We start from the raw sequence: 19,711 nt of genomic DNA on the forward strand, positions 1-19,711 counted from the left end.
GTGAGCAGGGTTCAATGGGGTTCAGTGAAGTCATTGGGCTGGGGTCTCATGCAATGGGACTGGTGACCTTATAAGAAGAGGAAGAGCCACCAGGAGTGCGCGTGCACAGAGGAAAGGCCATGTGAGGACACAGAAGGCAGCCATCCGCACACCAAGGAGAGAGGTCCGAACAGAAACCAACCCTGAGGCCACCTTGATCTTGGACTTCCAACCTCCAAAAGTGTGGAAAAATAAGTTTCTGTTGTTTAAGCTGCCCGTATGTGGTACTTTATGATGGCAGCCTGAGCTAATATACTTTTCCTTTTAAAAAAAATGTTTATTGAGGTACAATGTACATATTCTCAACGGCACAGATCTTAAGTGTTCGGTTTGATGAGTATTGACAATTAAATGCAACCACCCACAGACAAGACAAAATTCTATCACCCCGAAAGTTCACTCGTTTCCAGTTAATTCCACTCCCTACCCACCTCCGCTAACCCTGAGGCAACTGCTCTCTGACCTATGTCCCCCAGGTTTAGCTATGTCTGCACTAGCACTTCTTTTAAATGGAACCATGATTATGGACTCCTGTCTGGATACTTTCTCTCAGCATCACGTTTGCAGGATGCACCCACGCTGTGAAGACCTGTACCCGTTGTTTTATTGCTGACCCCACTCCTTTGCTTGTCCATTCTCCCAATGAGGGCGTTTGGGTCAGGTGCAGTTTGGGGCCGGGATGAATAGGGCTGCTTACTCTCATACAAGTCTTTTACTTTTTTGTGTGTGTGTGCACACATGTATTAATTTCTCTTACACAAATACCTAAAAGTGGAATTTGCGAAGGGACAGACTATAGGAGATTTGGAGGCTTGACCAAGACACCACCAAACCAGTTCCTAAAGTGGTCAGACCTTTTCCACTCCCAACAGCAGGGGGAGTTCCAAAGAGGCTCCGCGGCCTTGACCATATTTGATGTCTGTATTTTTTACTTTAAACTGACCATTCAAAGTGTGAAATGACGTCTCACTCTCATCCCCGATTGATGGTGTTGAGCATCTTTTGAAGTGCTCGCTGGCCATTTGCACATCTCCATTTATGAGTTTTCTGTCTTTTGCCCCCGTTTTCATGAGGTTGCTGTTTTTACCATGTTTCCCCAAAAATAAGACCAGATCTTATATTAATTTTTGCTCCAAAAGATGCGTTAGAGCTGATGGTCCGGCTAGGTCTCATTTTTGGGGACACGGTACTGTTGATTTGTAGGAGTTCTTTGTATACTTTGAATGAGTCGTTTGTCAGCTACATGTACTATGTCAGTCTGCAGCTTGACAAGTCCTCAACGGCATCTTCCAAGAACTTTTTAAATTTTTTTTAAGCTGGCTATCTATAACCTCCATTTGTATAGATGGGAGACAGAGGCAGGGGAGTTAAATAACTTCTTCCAGGTCACATATGTTAGAACCGCGGCCTGGGCCTGAGTGTCCTGAGCAGGGACACCACAGCACTGCTCCAGGGACAGCCGTGCTCTGCCCGTCCTCAGAGGGCCAAGCGAGGGCAAGTCATGTCACCTCGGTGAGGTTGTTTGTTCATCTGCAAACTGAGCACACTGCCTACCCCTCTGGAACGTTCTGAGGACTTCATGCTAGACTCCAAGTTGGCTTTCAGCGAGTGGCGTATTTTGGGATTATTAGGACCATCAGCAAGAAGCCAAGCAAAGAAAAAATACAGCTAAATGTTCCAAATGTTATTTCCATGGCAGGTTTAGTGCTTTTCCTGTCTCAGCAAAAGTTCCAGCAGGTTATTTCAACATTGACTTAACTGCACTGGGCACAGTTGGGGACAGGAGTGAGGCTTCCAAGTGACAGGATAAATTAAGTCTCAGCAAAATAAAATTTAAAGTTGAGTCAAAAGGAGAAAAAGAAAAAACAAACAAAACCAAACCAACAACGCCATCCAAGGACTGCTGGCTGGAACAAGTCGTCCTGGGTCTCCACACAGGGCCCTTCCTATCATACGCTTCAATCTACCAACCACAAGCGACTTTCAAATTAGTGCCACGACGTAGGTGACTTCAGCTGAGCAGAAAACACTGCCATGCGGGGCTCATTCCAGCTGAAAGAGGCACCGCCTCTGAGAGTCCAGCACACCTTCACCTTCAGGCAAAATCTACCTGCAGGGCTCCACCAGGCCCTGGCTGGCAGCTTCTCCAAGCTCAGGGATTCAGCCGTGAAAACAGTCCTTCCTTTAGAGCTCGTGCTAGTTAATGGCCCTCGACCTTGAAGGCCAGGCCTGCTTCAGCTGCAAACCGGGAACCAAAGAAAATGGAGTGGGACCCATTTTGGGACCCAGCTTGGGCAGACCCCGAAGACGGGAAGACAAGCCGTCCCTCTACCCCAGTGCCCCTCACCACCACTAGGGACCCCTCACACACCCTCACGGCCACCCCACTGGCCTCCCGCCCTCCTGCCCAGGCCCTGCACACACCTGGGCCACTCGCCTCTGTCTCTCCTCCAGTCTGGGGCTCGCCTCCCGGGGTGTCTTCCGAGTGGGGCCTGCCCCACCCCCACCCCCGCCCTTGCACCTTTTACACTGCGTTTTCCCAGGCTCTTCATGTATTGTCCGGCCCCCAGAACTATGAGCCTGATCTCTGTGAGACATCCACACACACACACACACACCCACCCCCCACAAAGTAGACTCTATGTCAGATGAATAGGCATAAATGGGTCAGATAACAGCACCTACCTGTCTGCCTCTCACCTTTTCCATCCAGTGCCTCTGGGATCCCTCCAGGTCAACGGTCAAAGCTGCAGTTGGTTCTGTCCAGGGGTTGCAGACCGCCCCAGTATGCACACGCCAGCACTTCCTTCACTAACAAACATTTGTGTTGTTTCTATGGTTCTTTGCCATGAGGAAAGAAATGCAACCAATCCAGTTACAGTAAAGCTAGGTCAGAGGGCACAGGTACCTGCAGTCTCAACACTGCTGCCATCGTGCTTTCAGAGACAGTGACACATGTCCCTCCCCACCAGCAGGTGTCCCACCACTCGTTAAATGTTTGTCCCCTGGTAAGGTGATATCTGGTTGCTTTACTGGCATTTTATCAACTTCTTGTGATTCTGAGTACCTTTAAACATTTGCTGGCTTTGGGTTGGTTCTTCTGTAAACTGTCTTTCCAGTATCCCGTCCCACTGCTTTCCAATGTGTCGCCTAGTTCCTGCCATTCTGTGTAAGCTCTTACCTGTCAGTGTGAACACCAGCCCTTTGTCTGTGATCTCGGTGTCCTGTCTTTGTCTCCTCCATGATCTCAGAGCAGAAAAACGCAGCCCTTGACCAGGGATGGGGTTCTGGCACCTCCCGTGCACCAAACACACAGCACATCGAGGACGTCAGGTTCCCTGCCCTGTGGGTGGGGTGGCACAGCTCTCACCCCAAGGCTGGCTCTACAAGGTCACGTGCGACTGATGTGAGAACCCCGATCTCTGGGACTTGGGACAGGACAAGAAATGCCAGGGCCGGCGGGGCTGGAAGTCCTCGGGCACGGAGGACACGGAAGACCCGTCACTGCCTACCTGCACAGCGCCTAGCGACCCGTTCCTCCTGCCCAAGGCCTGGTCGCCTTTGTCACTCCCCTTACACTCGCCAGAGTGGCCCCACCAACATCCGAGTTCTCAGGCCCTTCCAGCTCTGCTCTGGGGCCTGGCTGACCAGGGGTCTTTCTCTCAGGGAAGCCTCTGGGCCAGGATCCCCCCACCAATCTAATGAGCTGTGTGGCCATGGGCACCGGGGAGGGCTGCCACCTGGCCTGTTCCCTAAAGCAGGAATGGGAATTCTCTGGAGAGCGTGGGCATGCACCCCAGCTCTGGGAATACAGGCCACAGCCTGGCTCAGGCCCCTCACTGCCTCCACCTGGTCCCCAGACAGGGTTCGTGAGGCCAGGACATTTCTGGGGTGGGGGCAGGGGAGCGGTCTTGCTGGGCTGGGCCTGTCTGGCCTGTCCCTGCACGTCTTTGAACCGGGGGTCACTGCGCAGCATCTCTGTAGCAGGTGTGACTTGCGAGGACAAATGGGAGGCAAGGCTGTGAGCACCGTGCCCCAGCCTCTCCTGAGCTCCCGCTGGGCGGTAGCCATGGTCCTGGCCCCCCTGCCCGCGGCCTCCTGTGCCCAGCACCCCTCTGGCTGGTTTCTGCCTCGTCACACAGGCCCAGGACTCGGTCTTTTTCAGAGTCCCTTGCACACTGGATAGCTTGTCGTTCATTTACATTAAAAGACATTTACTGGGCACCTACTGTGTGTCCTCTGCCTGATTTCGGGGACGGAGGGACCAGTTGTCCCTCTAGCACACAGTCACCCTGAAAGTTAGCTGACTTCCTGGACACCACTGCTGCTGTCCCTCCAGCCTCCTCTGACTGCAGAGCACTCGCCATTTCCACGGAACCACACTGCCTATCACGACGCAGTGAGAAAGGCCATCAGAGCTGTATTTCTGAGTCGTTTATTCTGTGGCTTCGGGGGGTGACAATCACACAAACATGGGCACCTAAGAGATCTCTGAGCGTGGCTATAACCAGCCAGCGCTGACTCAGGCTGGGAGCCGGGCTAGACACAGGAAGACGAGGCCTGAAGGCGCTCGCAGTGACCACGGCTGCTCCTTCCGGAAGCCTGTCCCCGGGCAGGAACGAAGGCAGCTGTGCAGGGGACTCTGTCACCTTCACCCTTGCCACAGCCTGCATTCTGAGAGCCCTCGGTCCCGACAGTCAGAGGAAAGGCCAGGGCCTGCATGCCTCCTGCAGGACAAAGGTTTTTTGTGAGCACATTTTCTCAGCACTTTCTCGTCTTGGCTCCAAACAGAATTCACAGCAGTAAACTTTCTAAACTCAGTACCACTGCCTTTCAAATGTGACTGTTTTGGAAGTGTCCCTGTCCAGTCGCTCTGTTTGTCCCAGGACTCAGAGGCCTGTTCCCTCCCTAGCAGCTTCCTGAGCCCTGAGAAAGGCCGCAGGCATCTTCCCACTCAAACAAACCTGTGCAAAGGTGGAACGTGGGGTGAGCACTTCCCCGCCCAGGGACGAGCAACCTAAGGCGGGGAGAGCAGAAGGCTCCTTCCAAGGCCTCACTAAGTCCTCAAGCACAGCTTGAAACATCAAAACAACTTTATTCTATTACCTGCCCAACCCAAGGATTCAAGAACTGAACCCCATGACCCTCTGGTTTAGTAAAGGGCTCCCTTTCATCAGCATTCTCACCTCTCAGAACCTGGAGCTGAATGAGGCCCCAAAAACACTTGGTGTAGCAGGAAATATTCTCCAAACAACCCATCGCCGCCATCGAGTGCCGGTCAACCTTATAGAAAAGGCCCTTCCACACCCGAGGTTTGAATGGCTGCCACCTCCTCTCAGCCAGAAGCACGGCCACTACTGATTGGCCAGGGTGGGAAAGAGGGTAAGCCAATCAGAGGCCTTCCCAAGGCTGTGTGTGTGGGACACCCAGCCCCCAAAGGGGTGACACTGGGAGAGGTACAGATGGCTCTGCCAGAACCGTTTTCTGCTGGGAAGAAAGACCACTGGGCCAAAGAAGCCGTGGGCAGAGGGAGGCAAACAGGAGGCCTAAGGGCAGGGTCCAGGAGCCCTGGGGCCAGCTGTCCACTGTTTGCCTTTCCTTCCAGAGCCTTCCAGCAAATGCCTGTTCTTTCACTTCCAAGGATTCTAATGCGTTTCCTTCTTTTCTCATGGAAATGTCTTCTCCAAGCCCCAAGTCTCGAGTGCCCTCAGCCGATTCCTCTCCAAGTAGCTAGCCTGGCCTTCCTGATGTCCCACGGCCTGGCTGGCCCCAAGCCCATGGTCAGCGGTGGCATAACTTTCTTCCACAGCAGGCTTCCTGGATGTGGCGGAGACTGGCATACAGGGCTCTGGCACTGAGGCAGTGCAGGACAAAACGTGAGATTTTGTCAGTGTAAGTGGAAACAGATACTGACGATGGCCAGAGTTTTGGCAAAGGAGTCTGCGCAGACGGGAGGTCAGTGAAGCAGCTGTCTGCGGAGGGACGCATGGTTCCGAGGTGATGGCCAAGTCACAGGCACGTGAGGGAAAAGGTGGGAAGTCTGTCCGTGGCCTCATGGCACTGAGCAAGCGGCAATGACTGAAATCCCAAGGCCAACAGAGAGCCTGCTGGCCTCAGTCTGGGAAGGACATGCCAGCTCTTCATCCAGCCACGTGCCCCTGGGTGGCAGCACCAGCTCTCCCTCACTTTGGATCACTCTTTCCTGCTGGAGACCAGACGTCCAGGAACTCAAAGGCACCTCAAGGACCAGGAGCCTTGTTTCCCAGTGAGGAAACGGAGGCCCGAGGAAGGAAGCTGGCTCGGCAGGACCACACAGCTCCCTGGAGACGTGCTGCACACGGGGACAAACGTGGGGCCACTGGCTGCCTGAGCTGCACTCAGCCCAGTGCCAGCCCCGCGGACTCTGCTGTGAACCTCACCTGACCGTGACCAGCTCCCCGCAGACCTTCCTGGGCCTGTTTTGTGAGCCCTTGGAAACAGTAAAGCCTGCTCGTGAACCAACCTTGAGCACAGCACCGCTCTCTAAAACCAGACCGTGCGCTCGCCTGCTGGAAACCCTGTCACAGGCCAGTAGGTCTGGGCTGCGAGCCCGACACAGAGCAACGAGCCCAGGGCAGTGCTTCAGATGAAAGGACCAGTACATGCTTATCCTTCGTCTTTCAAAGGACGCTGGACTGACGCTGCCTTTATCAGCAGGGGAACCCCAGGAGACGACTGTTCTCCCCCATCACCCGGGAAATCCTGCGGGGCAACTGTTCCCCGCCGTCACCTAGGGAACCCTGTGGGACTGTTCCCTGCCATCACCCAGGAAACCCTGCGGGGCGCCTGTTCTCCCGTCACCTAGGGAACCCTGTGGGACGACTGCTCTCAGGGACCATCGAGGCAATGCCACCAGTGAGCTCATGGTGTATCCTCACGTATCCTGAGTCACCTACCAAGTGGCTCTGCCTGACTGGGGTATGGGGACTGCTGAGTCCCATGGCTTGGGCATGTCTTGGTGAAGAAACAATCTTCACCTTGAGGTTGACTTGAAATAATAATCTTAATTTTTACAGCCATTATCCATTGCTGAGCTGGACCAACAAGAAACAAAAAGAACCAACGAAACGTAATCCCCTCAGACGTTACATTCTCCGTTGACATGGGGCCACGCACACGCTTTGCATGTGCAGGTGTCTCTCCGAGATGTTCCCCTCACCATCCTGACTCCTCGGGCCGCAGTTGTGGCGAGGGGAGCTGCCCCGATGTTGAGGCGGGAGGAAAACGCGAGGCCCCACTGTACTGAGGGGACAGGTCGCATGGGCCCAGGACTGCCTGCATGACTGCCTGCTCGGGTCTCGCACCAACACCCCCTTAACAAACCTGAGCCCTCGGTCCCCCGCACGCACGGCACGCCGGGAAAACGTGTGCAGTGTTTCTGTGTCGGCCAACGTGTCCCTCTCCACATGCTGACCCCACGTGAGCGCACTGATGCACAAAGGGGCTTTCAGGGATTGTCACGTTCACTCAAAACCGCAAGAATTAAAATTACCCTGCAAGTGACGACATTGCTTATTTTTAATTGAGTTCAGGACAAAAGCTGGTCACATTCGGAGACGCACAGGCCTCACCCAGACAGTTGGAAGCGCCCTCCCCTCCCTCCCCTTCCCTCCCCTCCCCTCCCTCCCTTCCCTGCACAGCCACCTCCCGATTTCAGGTGGTGCCCACAGCTCTTCAGAGCCACCTTCCAAACTGTCTGCGGCGACCCGCTCCAGCACCAGGTGACAAAGGCGTGGGCACACGCACCAGCGGGTAGCAGCTCACTGGATATCGTCATCATCGAAGAGGTCTTCAAAGTCTACACGAATGAACAAGAGCGCGCGTTAATGGCACAGAAGGCAAACAGTGAAGAAAAGAACTGCAAAATGAATTGTGTGGTCATTCAAAAGAGAGGAAAGACACAAAACAATCTAATTAAACGAAAGGCTTCTCCCAGAACAGGCTCGATTTTATCCCACCCGGGGCTCACAGGTACTGTCCACGGGGACAGCGTTGCCTAGAACGCGTCCTCCTTCTATTTAGACAACAGCGTTGAGACAGTGCGTGCAAGGCGTGTTCGCGCCACGTGGGGCCACCTCGCAGCCACAACTGAGCACCGTGACACGGCAGCACCCTTACCTGCGGGCGCAGCACCGCCACGCCCGCTGTGGCGACTGCAGGTGAAAGGCACCCCCCCCACCCCATCCCAGCACTCGCACGGTGAGAAGGAAAATGCGGGGTGGAGAAAAGCAGTGGAAGGCCTGAGTCACGTGAGAACGACTCCCCTAAAGGAGAGTGACCCGTCGCCAAGCTTGAGCACACAGTGTAAGCCCTGCTCCTACTGGAAGAAATGCCAGGAGCTGACAGCGCAGCACTCGCTGGGTGGGCGAAGTCATGGTCATTGTGTCCTTCCACTCACCTCCTCGTTTCCTGACTTCCCGCCCAGACACGCATTACTTACACAACGGGAAAAGAGAAGCTGGAAAGCCCCCCCATTCATCCAACTGCACTGAAATGTGCAGTATGACAACTAGGAAGGGGCGGGAACGTGAGGCAGCCCCACTCGCGTCACTGCTAGTTCACGAGGAAGGCAGTGGGTGTCCCAGTGTCCCCAGCCACGCGGGCACAGTCAGTCCCACCAATGCGCCAGTCTCACGGCCTCACCGCCTGACCTGCTGGCCGTCCTGCAGCTCTGAGCACTCACCTCCCCACCCCCAGCTGTAGCTAACCCCGCAGGCCCTTCACACCCCTGCTGAGGTGTGAGCTCCTAGAAACAAGGCATCCACCTTTGTCAGAGCTCCTGTCACACACGGTCCCTGCCTGTGCCGTCTAATGCCCCACTACTTTGTAAAGCACAGCGAGTGAAGGGGGCAGGGGCCAGTCACGGTGAGAGCCCCACTGCCCAGGGTCCAGGCCAGCGGAACTCTGTTCCCTGAGTAAGACTCAGAAGCCCCATCTAAGGTCCACGCGGCTTTCTCTCAGTAAACGGCTTCCTGAACGCGGGCCGGTCACACCCTGATGGGCAGCGTGCGCCTCCTGAGCTGCCGGCGGGCGCCCCACGTGGACACAGAGCCCTCCTGTGCTCCTCCCTTTCCAGCCCGACTCGGGGAGAAAGGGCCCCAACTGGCTCGTGCTGCCAAACGCACACTTGGCAGGTCAGCCGAGCCCATCACAGAGGCTTTCTCGTCAGAACTAAAGGGCTGTTTTTGGAAATCACGTGAACTTGAACACGAGGACACACCAATCGTCTCTAAATCCATGGCTGGCACAGGACGAGTCGGGTTTTGAAGGAAACCATCGCCATGTGTGCGTGGGTGGTGCGGGATCAGGGGTCTCAGCACCCTGCCTGGGGGTAGGGAGCTGCGCTTCCACACAGGCAGCTCAGCAGAGGACGGTGCCTTTGCACAATTTCCCCCACACACCCTCTGGCTTACAGAATTTAGAGAAATGCTACTCAGTTCTCAAGGCTCTGCTCACGTCACTGCCCCAGTTCTGAGAGGAGCTGGTGGCAGACAGGATGGCGCTTCAGGGGGTGGCCGGGCTCCCCAGGCAGACTGCACTTAACCACGCAGCCTGGCTTCTCCTCTTAGGCAACACCCAGCTGAAAGGAGCCCGATAAAATAACCGGGACTCAGGCAGCCAAGGCTCTTTGGTACTCTGAAAACGAACATGGCAACGTAACACCCTAGCTGGCACTAACTGTAGTGACAAAGTTCTTCGCAGTAGCAGGCCCCTCGGGTTAAAGGGCAACAAAGGGAGAAACAGCAGTCAGTGCGCCTCAGAAAACGACCCTGTGCTGCTCTGACGACTCAAACCCTCAGGAAGGATTAATAGAATCTGTAGGAACATGGTCTTCAGAAACTCGAAGAGACCAAGAAAAACACGTCCTCTGACACACGAGGATTTCATGTAAAGTCGCCTGCTGCTTACTTGGTAAAACTCCACACACATTTTGGGTAACTGAAGGTCTGAAACACGAATGGCCCTGGTTTCAGAGGAAGGAGGGGGTAAAGCTGCAAAGGCAGCGTGGGGACAGGAACCCAGTGGACAGCAGGGAAAGGAGAGAAACCAGCCGTCAGGAGCGAACGGGCATGCGACGCCAGACGGGGTCCCCATGCCCATGTCTAGCATCGTGGGCCACGGCCCAGACATGACCACGGCTTCAGGCATCCAAAAGCGTGTCTACGGCTCACACTCAGTGCCCAGAATGTAAGACTGGGAGCAATTTTATGCTATTTTTATCTCCTGAAAAACAGGGCTGGCTGCCAGTGCTAACAGCCCCTGCTGTCATTTTATATAAACTGTACTGTGTTCCGAGAACAGCACCGGATCTGGGCTTTACTGTTCTACGATCCAAGTCATCCGTGTCACAAGGTTGCTCACGGCACAGCCTGCAGAAGAGATGCTCAGATGAAAACTGGCACACACACCCCGCCCCCCGCACCCTTACCGTTGAAAAAGTCTGCGTGCACTGCCTTCTCGTTGGCTGCCAAGTCCATCAGGAGGCCGGTGCTGCCTCCTGCCTGCGGAAGGGAAAGGTGAGGCTGTCAGCAGCGTTTTCCGCGCGAATGGGTGGTAAGTGCCTTACAGGCTCCACACCACCATGCAGGAGGAAGGCAAGGGGCAGAGAAGTGCCCAGGACAGAGTCAAAACTTAGCTCCAGGCGAAACGTGGGAGGGGTGGGAAGGCGGCGTTCCCGGGAATCACTGCAGGTCTCCTCGGGCCTTACATGCCTAGATTCCTCTTTGCCCTTTAGATGGAGCCCTGCCATGCCCTGAACACCACTTCTCCATAAACCTCCAGTGGAGGTCCCAGTTCCCTGTGGGACGTTGCCACAGAGGCCGCAAATGCGCAAAACTGAGCCTGCTGACCCCTCTGCTCTGGACGGCTCCCTGCTCCTTCCAAAAACTAAACCATTTCCCTTGGGAACTGACCTGCTGAATGGTTCATGAGTGGGTGCCATCACAGGACCTCCCAGTGCCACAACAGTAAAACCACACTACGACCAAAGCTGGGCACTCTGGTGAGCTCAGGCCCTGGAGGGAGTCTTAGAGTGACACGGTGAGGTCTGAGGTCGGAGCAGACGGCCCGGCACCCTGTCCTGCTGCCCCCAGGCCCTGCTGCAGCCCTGCCTGCCGACATCCCCAAGGCTGGCTGTTGCACCTTTTCCAGGCTCTCAAGTAGGTGAGTGTGCCCCATGTCCCCTGAATAGCTGCTCTCAGTTACCCCAGGATTCTCCAGCTGCCGCGTCTCTTCTCAGCCTCCGTGGGCTTTCTGCACCACCAGTGAGCCATGCAGACTCGGCCGCTGGTACACTGTGTGCAGTGTGTCCCTGCGTCCATCTGCAGGTGTTGTCTTCATTCAGATCCTCCCGTCTCTCCTGGTCCTGGAGCTCTCAGTCCCCCCTGTAACTCCCTCCAGTGGCCGCCCACATAGCGACTTCAACAAGCCCAGCAGCCAGCGCTGGTGGAAGTGCTGAGCGGGGTGCAGACCACCCATCCCAGCAGGGCTACCGGCCACTTCATGACGGGCCCGCCACCCTCTCTGGCTCCTCCCTCTCCTGTCCCCCAGGCACCTGAAGGACCCCCGTGTTAAACGACATGACACTCCTGCCCCTTAGACCCCTTTGGGCTGCCTGCCAGGCCTTCCTGCTCCACCCTCTTCTGCTAGGGGAACAGCAGCACGACCTTGCACATCTGCCCCGCTCAGCAGCCCTCCGAGGCTTTTGCTGGGCGCCTCCAACCTCCTACGACCCTTAGCATCTGCGGTCAGCCTCCCCGTCACACCGTGACCTGCAGGCGCTCAGGGCCTGGGTCTGTGCCCGCCCGGCTTTGAGAAAGAGAAAATGAGGCGGTGACATCGGGAGTGGGCCTGACACTGGTGCTGTGCCGGCCCTGCAGTCCCAGCGCAGACAAAACCTCGCTGTGACCACGACGGGGAGGAAAACGCGAGGCCACTTCACACCTTTGTAACCGCGGGAGAGAAGGCGGCCACTGAGCCCGACGTCACACGAATGTGCAGCCACGTACATGCCCCGCCCCTGGCCCCGCCCCCGCCCCAGGCTCCGCCCCCCGCCCCCCGCCCCGGGCCCGTGCAGACGACGCGGCACGACGCCCCCCGGGACGGGACGCGCCCCCCGACCCGCGCACGCAGAGCTCGCCCCGCCCCCCCACCCGCCACGAGCGCAAACCTCCCCTCCCGCCCCACGCGCGCCCGCGGCCTCCGTCACGCAGGCGCCCCAGCGGCCTCGGAGGGCGCGGCGACTCCCGGCGACGCCGACCCCGCGCCTCACGGTCCCGCCCTCTCACCGGGTTCTCGGGACCCGGATTCGGCGTAGGTTTGGGCTGAGAACCGTCGGGAAGAGGACGCGGGCCGCAGCCTGCCCTCCCCGACACCCCGACAGCCCGGCCCCCGCCGGCCCGCAGCCTCCCGCCTCACCTCGTCCAGGTCCACGTAGGGCCCGGCGCCCTCGGGGAACATCTCGTCCACCGCCGGCTTCATCTCTTTCCCGCGGCGCTGCAGGCGTCCCTGGCTGACTTCCGGCCCAGCGGCCGCCGCTTCCGCTGTGCGCTCAGCCGCGGCAGGTCTATACGCCGGAGCGTCGCCGACTCTATGGTTTTTTCCCCCTCCCCCACCTTTCTCTGGCAGGTCTAGACCCAGGAGGACCGCCGACTCTATGCTTTCCTCTGGCCTTTGGTTTGGACCCACAGGACCGGCCCTGGTCCCAGCTGAGGTGCACGGGGTTTCCCGCCTGCTTGTCAGGCACAAGGGGAACTGCTCGGCGACTTATTGGTGGCCCATAGCCACAGACAATTCCGCCCAAAGGGCCTGGCACAGAAAGGTGCCCAAGAAATTCTCATTAAAGAGTGTGAATGGTCAGCAGAGTGAAGAGGCAATCCACAGGAGAGGAGGAAATATTTGCGAATCATAAATCTGAGAAGGGGTCAATGCCCAGAATGTATAGAGAACTAAAATCCAACAACAACAACGATAAGAGCCAGATGCAAAAAGGAGCAAAGACTTGAATTAGGACATTTCTCCAAAGACACACGAATGGTAAACAAGCCCATGAAAAGCTGCTCAACGTCACTGACCAGGAAACTGCAAATCAAAACCCACTGAGATGCCACCTCACACCCATCAGGATAAAAGCCTCCAGAAAATCACAAGTATTGGGGAGGATGTGGGGAAATTGGAACCCCTGTGCACTGTTGTGGGACCCAAACATGGTGCAGCCGCTGTGGAACACACTGTGGCAGTTCCTCAGGAATTAAACATAGAACTACCATGTGCTCCAGCAATCCCACTTCTGGATTTATACCCCAAATTGAAAGCAGGGTCTTAAAGAGAGAATTTTCGTACCCGTGTTCACAGTATAATTCACAGCAGCTTAAACGTGGAAACAACTGGGGTATCTATCCATCAACAGACTGTAATCCCCTGGCCATCGGGCCAGCAGTGACCGTGGCAGGGATGGGACGATGGTGGCCATGCTTGCACTTGTTCGTGGCAAGAAGCTCAACAGTGGAGTGTTGAGGGGTAAAGGGGGCTGAGAACATGGGCAGGAAGTGGAGAGGTCGCCCATTAGGTCTGACCACAAGAGGGGGTGCATAGAAGAGAACTGAACCTGCTGTGTGCTGCGATGAACAGGGAGGGGTTCCTGCCAAATCTGAGTCCTAAACACTGGAGTGAGGTGCCCCAGGGAGCTGCAAGGTAGGCAGCCTGTTACCTAGTGGGCGTGGGGTCTGAGGGGGACGTGGGGGTGGAGGCTTCGTCCTCTGAGAAAAGAGGGAGGGGCAGCTGGGCCTTTAAAGACACATAAATGCAGCCCAGCTGTGTGTCCCGGGGCAGCTATGGGGTGCTGCTGACCCCTGAGATGGGACATAGTTCTGGCCAGAGCACCATGGGGTCTGCCCAGGAAGGCACCCAGGATTAGGGTCTTTCCGAGCAGCCTACAGAGAGACAGAGGGGGCCACCATTCTTTAATGCTTGCCCTAACGGGGGGCATGAACATCTGGGTAGAACGTAAATGTACACACACACACACACACACACACACACACACACACACACGTCACTACCGGGGAAATCCAGCTGCCAAGAGCATCTTTTCTCTGGTGTGATGGATCGAGACCCAGTTGTCCCCAGTGGGAACTTATGACCAAACCTCATGTCTAGCTGTTACATGCATCAGGAATTTTTTTTCTCTCAAAAAATGCAGCTAATTCACAGAAACCAAATTCAAACCAGTTCAAGGGAGGGAAAGAGACACAGAATGTATGGGCTTCCCCAAAACAATTGGTTAGTCTTCTTCTTGAGAATTTAACCAGGGGCACAGGGAGAGAACCCACCAGGTGGTGACAGGAGGTGGAGGTGAGAGGGCAGCAAGCCTGTGGCGGGCTGGGGTGAGGGGGGTGACCACAGGAGGGGCGAGCCCTGCTGCTCTGGGCACTGCGGCAACCTCCCCCTTTCCAGGGCCCTCACACCCCTGCTGGGCTCTGTGCCTGGGTCCCAGGAAATACCCCCCAAGACACTGTTGCTCTGAGAATTCTCACAGTTACATGCCCTACTGCTTGAGATAACTTGAGTCTTGCTCTGAGCAGCAGAAATTGCCTCCCGCATCACAAAGGACTGCCTACCAAGCCTCCCGGACGGATTTGCAGGACCAAATCCAGCACCTTCTCCTATTTCCTCCCAGATAGAACGGGTAACACACAAGTTTCACAAAGCCCTACGTATTTCTTGTTATGTGTGACAGTTTCTGTAGCTAGACATTAGCACACATACCGGTATCTATAGTGAAATACATCGTACTTTCTATTATTTTATTGTAATAGAAAATCTGGTTGCAGCCCATTAGTTTCTTCCATCTGACAGGGTGTGACCTGCAGGGTCTCCAGCTTGCACACCTGCCTGCGAGGGCTCACCATCTGCACTGCAGGTGTCCCCGTAGGAGAGTCTGGTCCCTGAGACGCCGTCCATGCTGCCTGTCCTCTCCCTCCAGAGAGCACAGGGTGGGTGGACCTAGTGCTCCCAGGGCCCTGACCCTTCCACACAGATGGAGCCCCTGTTGCCTGGTGTAAACCGCCCTCAGCAGAGTGTGAGGGGGGCTGTCCAGGCAGGGCCTGCCCAGGAGTGGCCGCTGCGGGTCTGGCTGCTGTCCAGCTTAGTGGCTAAGGGCAGGGGCTCCGGGGTGAAGCTGCCTGGATGGGCCTGGGTCCATCAACAGCTCAGCCAGTTACCGGGTGTCTCTGCCTCAGTTCCCCCACCCACACTCAGGGGGATCTGCAGCACTACTCCTAGGGTCAGGGTGAGGATGAGATGACGGGGGACACAAAGCAGCCAGTCCTGAGCCAGAGCTGCTGTGTCTTCTGTGGACAGAAGCTGTGCACATGCTTATCAAAGAAGTGCTCGCTAATGGTCAAAGGAGCAGCTTCCTGGGCCGAAGGAGAAGGGAAGTGGGTCCTGAGTGGAGCTGTCTCTTGAAAGAAAAGCACAAACGTGTGTTGTGCATTTTAAGGCAGGAGTTTATTGAGCTGAGGCCAGACCCAAATCCCCCCGGGGTCCCTGTCTGCCCCAGGGCGCCAGGCTGGGGACCTGTCAGTCCTCCTGATAGGGGACATGGAAGCCCAGGGTGTTCCCCAGGGGGAAGTGAGCAAAGAAGGTGCGGGCCATGTCCTCGATCTGGGGGTAGGCCCCCAGCGTCTGGAAGAAGTACACGTAGTTCCAGAAGTCAGACGTGGAGAAAGGCCAGTAGGGCATGGCCGGCAGCTCGGCGTAGGGGTCTGAAAGACACGGCAGCCGGCCTCAGGGCTCTGCCACTCCTCCTGCCCCCTGGCTGCCCCACGGAGGCCTCAGGCAGGTGGAGGTGCTCAGCAGAGCCTTGGCTGGGAGTGCAGCTAGGCCACCCCAGGTCCTCCCGGAAGCACCCTGGAGCCTGGTTATTGGAGCAGCTATGGGGGATGACCCAGGCCCTGCCCCTCGGACTCCTGGTGTGGGGGACAGAGGAGGAGGAGGAGAAGGTGGGGAAAGTCTGGCCTTTGCCCTGGAGATGCTGAGCAGGGAGGGAGTGCTGTGGGGGGGACGTGGGGCTGTCCTAGTGGGATTTCAAAGGAGACCACAGTCCCCAGCCCTGGAGCCTGTGTGTTACTGCACCAAGCTAGAACTCTGGGTCCGAGGGTAGGAATGTCAGTGTCCTCAGGGGCTCGGAGGGTCCCAACACCATGCAGAGCCCCAAGTGCCCCCTATCTGATGTGTCCCCCGGGGCCTGGAGGGCAGGGCCTGGGAAAGAGACGCCAGTCCCTCTGCCCGCACAGCTGGGCCTGGAGTGGACCCTGGGTCCCCTTCAGCTGCTCGGAATAAGAAGCAGCTCCCACCCAGTCCCTCTCCGTCCCCCACCCCCACCAGACAAGAGAAGAAATGGGAGGAAGATACAATACCTCCCTCCTCCTGCACAGGCTTGGCCCCTGCAAAGCAAGAGGAGAGCAGTCACCCAGGAGAACCCCCGGGGGCGGTCCCACCACACATCAGCTGCCCTGGTGGCAGGGGGACTACGAGCAGAGGGGAGCACGCAGGAGGACGGGGAGCCTCTCACCTGCCAAAGGCACCAGCAGGAGGCAGAGGGTCACTCCATGCAGCAGGAAGGTTTTCATCTTCCTCAGACGCATCCCCACTGACGGGCTGACTGCAGCAGGAGTAATCCAGAGGGTGAGACCACCCACCCGTCAGTGCCCCAGCTTCTTCCCGCCACCCCCAAAGTGGACAACTCCCGGGAAAACAGCTCTGGTGAAAAGACAACTTCTTAGTATTTTCACCACAGTTTCAATTTCAGTGCCTTCAAAGTATTATTCTGAGGCTAAACCCTGCGTTGCTCTGGCTCTGTTTAATTTCAACAATTTAAGAAACCGCACCTCCATCTGCTGCCCTCCCCGAGGTTACCTGGCCACCTCGCTCTGCTCCTGTCGCTCAGCCTCAGTCTCGCGGCTGATGGTCGCCTGCTGCCAGCACACAGGCTCCGCTTTATAAACACCAGGACAAGGACGGACGTCACCTACGTGAACCGTCAAACTGAATATTTCATCCCCCGCCAGAGGACCCGGGGCTTGTGTGACGCTGCTGGCAGCGGAACTGCACGAGTCCACGTTTGGGAATCTGATCCAAAGATCAAATTGGAGAAAAACATCTTTCTCAGGCGACTTCTAAGATTTGTAGGACTGAATTCAACACTGGGACTTGAAATAAACCCATTTCCTCTCCCCCGGGAGAGAAAAATGGTCTAAGTCTGATACTGAGGCTGAGATCTGGGCAATCACAGAGCTGCCCGGCCAGGCAGGCAGGACGGGACCCGGGGAGCCCCTGGCAGCCCCAGAATGTGCCCTGGCCAACAGGACCCCGCTGAGCAGTCGCAGGCAGGAAGGGGGAGGGCTCAGCCCGACTGCATCTCAGACCAGAGCCTTCCTGCTTACAGCACAGTCATGAGTCTCTGTCGCAGGCAAGGCAGCTCTTCCAGGTCCCCAGGACACCATCTGCAACACCAAGGGTCTCTGCACATCAGGCCACTCTGATTACAGCCCTGACAGTAGCCACGCCCCATGGCCCTGCCCCAAGAGGTCCCATGCTCGGGAACCAGGGCCATGTCCAGGGCAGCAGTCCCCAGGCTTAGTGCGGTCACCACAGGGGGCTCCAAGGCTGAGGGGACCTCCTCACCCACATGTTCCCCACAGCTGAGGTACACGGCATGTCGCCTGGGGGACACGTTGAGGGGTGGAGAGCGGGTCTCAGGTGACAGATTCATCCAGCACACACCCTGGGCTCCCCAAGCCTCTGGGTCTTTCTAGGGACAAGTTCTGGCCCTCAGCTTCCTTCTGCGTCAGCAACCTTCACGCAAACAGGGAAAGCCAGTGCTTGTCACCCCGTGAACCCAGGATCTCTGCCAAGTGGGCCCAGCCCCACTCCTCGGGCCAACCCAGAATTACAGCACCTCTACCCCAGCCCACCCCGTATCTGTTCCCTGGGCTTCTGCTGACATAAATGGGCATATGTGGTACGTCCTGGGGTCACACCTAAACTTCAGGGTCTGGTCATAGGTGTGGAAGCCGAGGCATGATGTGCTTGGTCCTGAGGGAGCCAGCAGCCCCTCACCAGACGGGTACTACTGGGGACACCAGACAGTGTCTTCAGGCAAGGGTGACAAACCCCCCCAGACTGGGAGGAAGGACGGCTTCTCCTGGCAAAGGAGTCTCAGCGGAATTTAGGGGTTCAGATCCCCAGCTTCAGTTCAGCTGAAGTCGTCAGTTCAGTGGCCACCTGCCAGATTAGGCTTTGGGCTTTATTTTCAGAAATCTGGATCCCATGCCTATAAGAAATAATGAATTCTATGAAGGCCGTTGTGTCGGGGTCCCCAAGACCACCCCAGGCTCGCCAGGACTCCCACGACGTACAGCTGGGATTCATGACAGATGGTGCAAAGCACACGGAAGGGAAGAGGCTCACGGGGAGAAGTCGGGACCGGGCGTGAGCTCCCAGAGCCCTTTCCCCGTGGAGCTAATTCCCCGCCACCAGTTGTGATGACACACCTGAGGCCCGGGAAAGCCCGTTAGAGACACAGCACCCAGGGTTATGGGGCTGGTCAGGGTACCCTCTGCCTGGGGCAGATTCCAGGCTCCCGGGGGTGGGGGGAGCGGTGCTGGGCGTGAACCCACTTTGCACAAACGTTTAGGTGCAGCAGGGCCCTCTTATCCATGACAAACTGGGGACCCTCTGAAGTCCGAGTTCCCCGATGCCAGGCAAAGGCGACCTGGCAGGCGGCCTGCTTGTTGACCCTTTCCTGCACAGCATAGAAGTTTCTGGTTCCTTATCTGCCCCGGGCTGGGACTTTTAAGCTCTGAGCTCATCGCTTTCTTTTCCCAAATTCCCAGCACATCTAGAAGCTGCCAGTCAACCCCATGGTTCTTACTCCCTGTTTCCACTAAGCGGCCAAGGCATCAGCTGCCTGGTCACCCAAGCCTCCCCTTCTGTTGGTTCTTGGCTCCGTGACCCTAATTTGCACTTTGTGCCATGGACTGTGGCACCCCTTGACCACTGCAAATGGCACCATTAATGTCAAGCCAGAGAGACAACTCCTGCTTCTGTCCTGAACACGCTAATCCCCTTCGCCCTCTCCTGGCTCCAGGTCTCCACCTGATGGGGCCACGAGGCTGGCTTTGGGACACGGGTTTGTTGTAGAAACACCTGTGCAGTGGGGAGGGGGCTGGAAGGGCGAGTGGGAAGGGCCCCGCATGGCTGGCTGGCTATGGAGGCACAGCCCAGCGTGGTGGGGACCTGGGACCCCCAGAGTTCAGTAGGAGAGCTGAGCAGGCCGTGGAGGAGAGGAGGCCGGCTGGGTCCTGCCACCGCCCATCGCCACACCAGACAGTAATGGCTCATTGTCCGTCCTTACAACCCCATGTCTGAAGATGATATGCAAGCGTCCCTATGATGTTAGGGGGGAAATAAAGTTACACGTACTGTATCTTTATAACTATTCCCCAGTAAAGAACTCTAGCTGGAAAAATGAGTAATGAGCAACGATGGTGTTGGGTACTAGAGCTATGGACATATAAAGTTTTTTTTCTTCTCTCTGGGTATATATAGTTTCCTTAATTTATTAGTTTTA

At 56.6% G+C, this 19,711-nt stretch overlaps 2 protein-coding genes across 2 annotated transcripts; both read right to left on the reverse strand.

The window, feature by feature from the left end:
• Positions 1-4,458: 4,458 nt before the first annotated feature.
• On the reverse strand, positions 4,459-12,652 carry COPS9 (COP9 signalosome subunit 9). Its single transcript, XM_019711716.3, has 4 exons — positions 12,496-12,652; positions 10,508-10,580; positions 7,402-7,876; positions 4,459-4,766 (listed from the first exon to the last, which is right to left on the reverse strand). The coding sequence occupies exons 1-3, from the start codon at positions 12,556-12,558 to the stop codon at positions 7,839-7,841; spliced, it is 174 nt and encodes a 57-aa protein (XP_019567275.1). The 5' UTR covers positions 12,559-12,652; the 3' UTR covers positions 4,459-4,766; positions 7,402-7,838.
• Positions 12,653-15,563: 2,911 nt separating this feature from the next.
• Positions 15,564-17,154, reverse strand: OTOS (otospiralin). Its single transcript, XM_019711654.3, has 4 exons — positions 16,996-17,154; positions 16,652-16,741; positions 16,497-16,523; positions 15,564-15,842 (listed from the first exon to the last, which is right to left on the reverse strand). Exons 2-4 carry the CDS (start codon positions 16,722-16,724, stop codon positions 15,658-15,660), a joined length of 285 nt encoding a protein of 94 aa, XP_019567213.1. The 5' UTR covers positions 16,725-16,741; positions 16,996-17,154; the 3' UTR covers positions 15,564-15,657.
• Positions 17,155-19,711: the final 2,557 nt, after the last annotated feature.

Source organism: Rhinolophus sinicus, chromosome 17 (genome assembly GCF_057876585.1).
Source record: "Rhinolophus sinicus isolate RSI-liver-muscle chromosome 17, RSI-T2T, whole genome shotgun sequence".
In the NCBI taxonomy this organism is placed as follows: domain Eukaryota; kingdom Metazoa; phylum Chordata; class Mammalia; order Chiroptera; family Rhinolophidae; genus Rhinolophus; species Rhinolophus sinicus.

What these genes read in the sequence shown, in the direction of transcription:
- COPS9 (XM_019711716.3), bottom strand. Translation starts at nt 12,558, where the DNA reads ATGAAGCCGGCGGTGGACGAGATGTTCCCCGAGGGCGCCGGGCCCTAC. An exon ending in CCTACGTGGACCTGGACGAG is followed by an intron (nt 10,581 to 12,495) that starts GTGAGGCGGGAG and finishes TCCCTTCCGCAG; the next exon opens with GCAGGAGGCAGCACCGGCCT. An exon ending in GCACGCAGACTTTTTCAACG is followed by an intron (nt 7,877 to 10,507) that starts GTAAGGGTGCGG and finishes TCATTCGTGTAG; the next exon opens with ACTTTGAAGACCTCTTCGAT.
- OTOS (XM_019711654.3), bottom strand. Translation starts at nt 16,724, where the DNA reads ATGCGTCTGAGGAAGATGAAAACCTTCCTGCTGCATGGAGTGACCCTC. An exon ending in CCTGCTGGTGCCTTTGGCAG is followed by an intron (nt 16,524 to 16,651) that starts GTGAGAGGCTCC and finishes CTTGCTTTGCAG; the next exon opens with GGGCCAAGCCTGTGCAGGAG. An exon ending in GCCTGTGCAGGAGGAGGGAG is followed by an intron (nt 15,843 to 16,496) that starts GTATTGTATCTT and finishes CGTGTCTTTCAG; the next exon opens with ACCCCTACGCCGAGCTGCCG.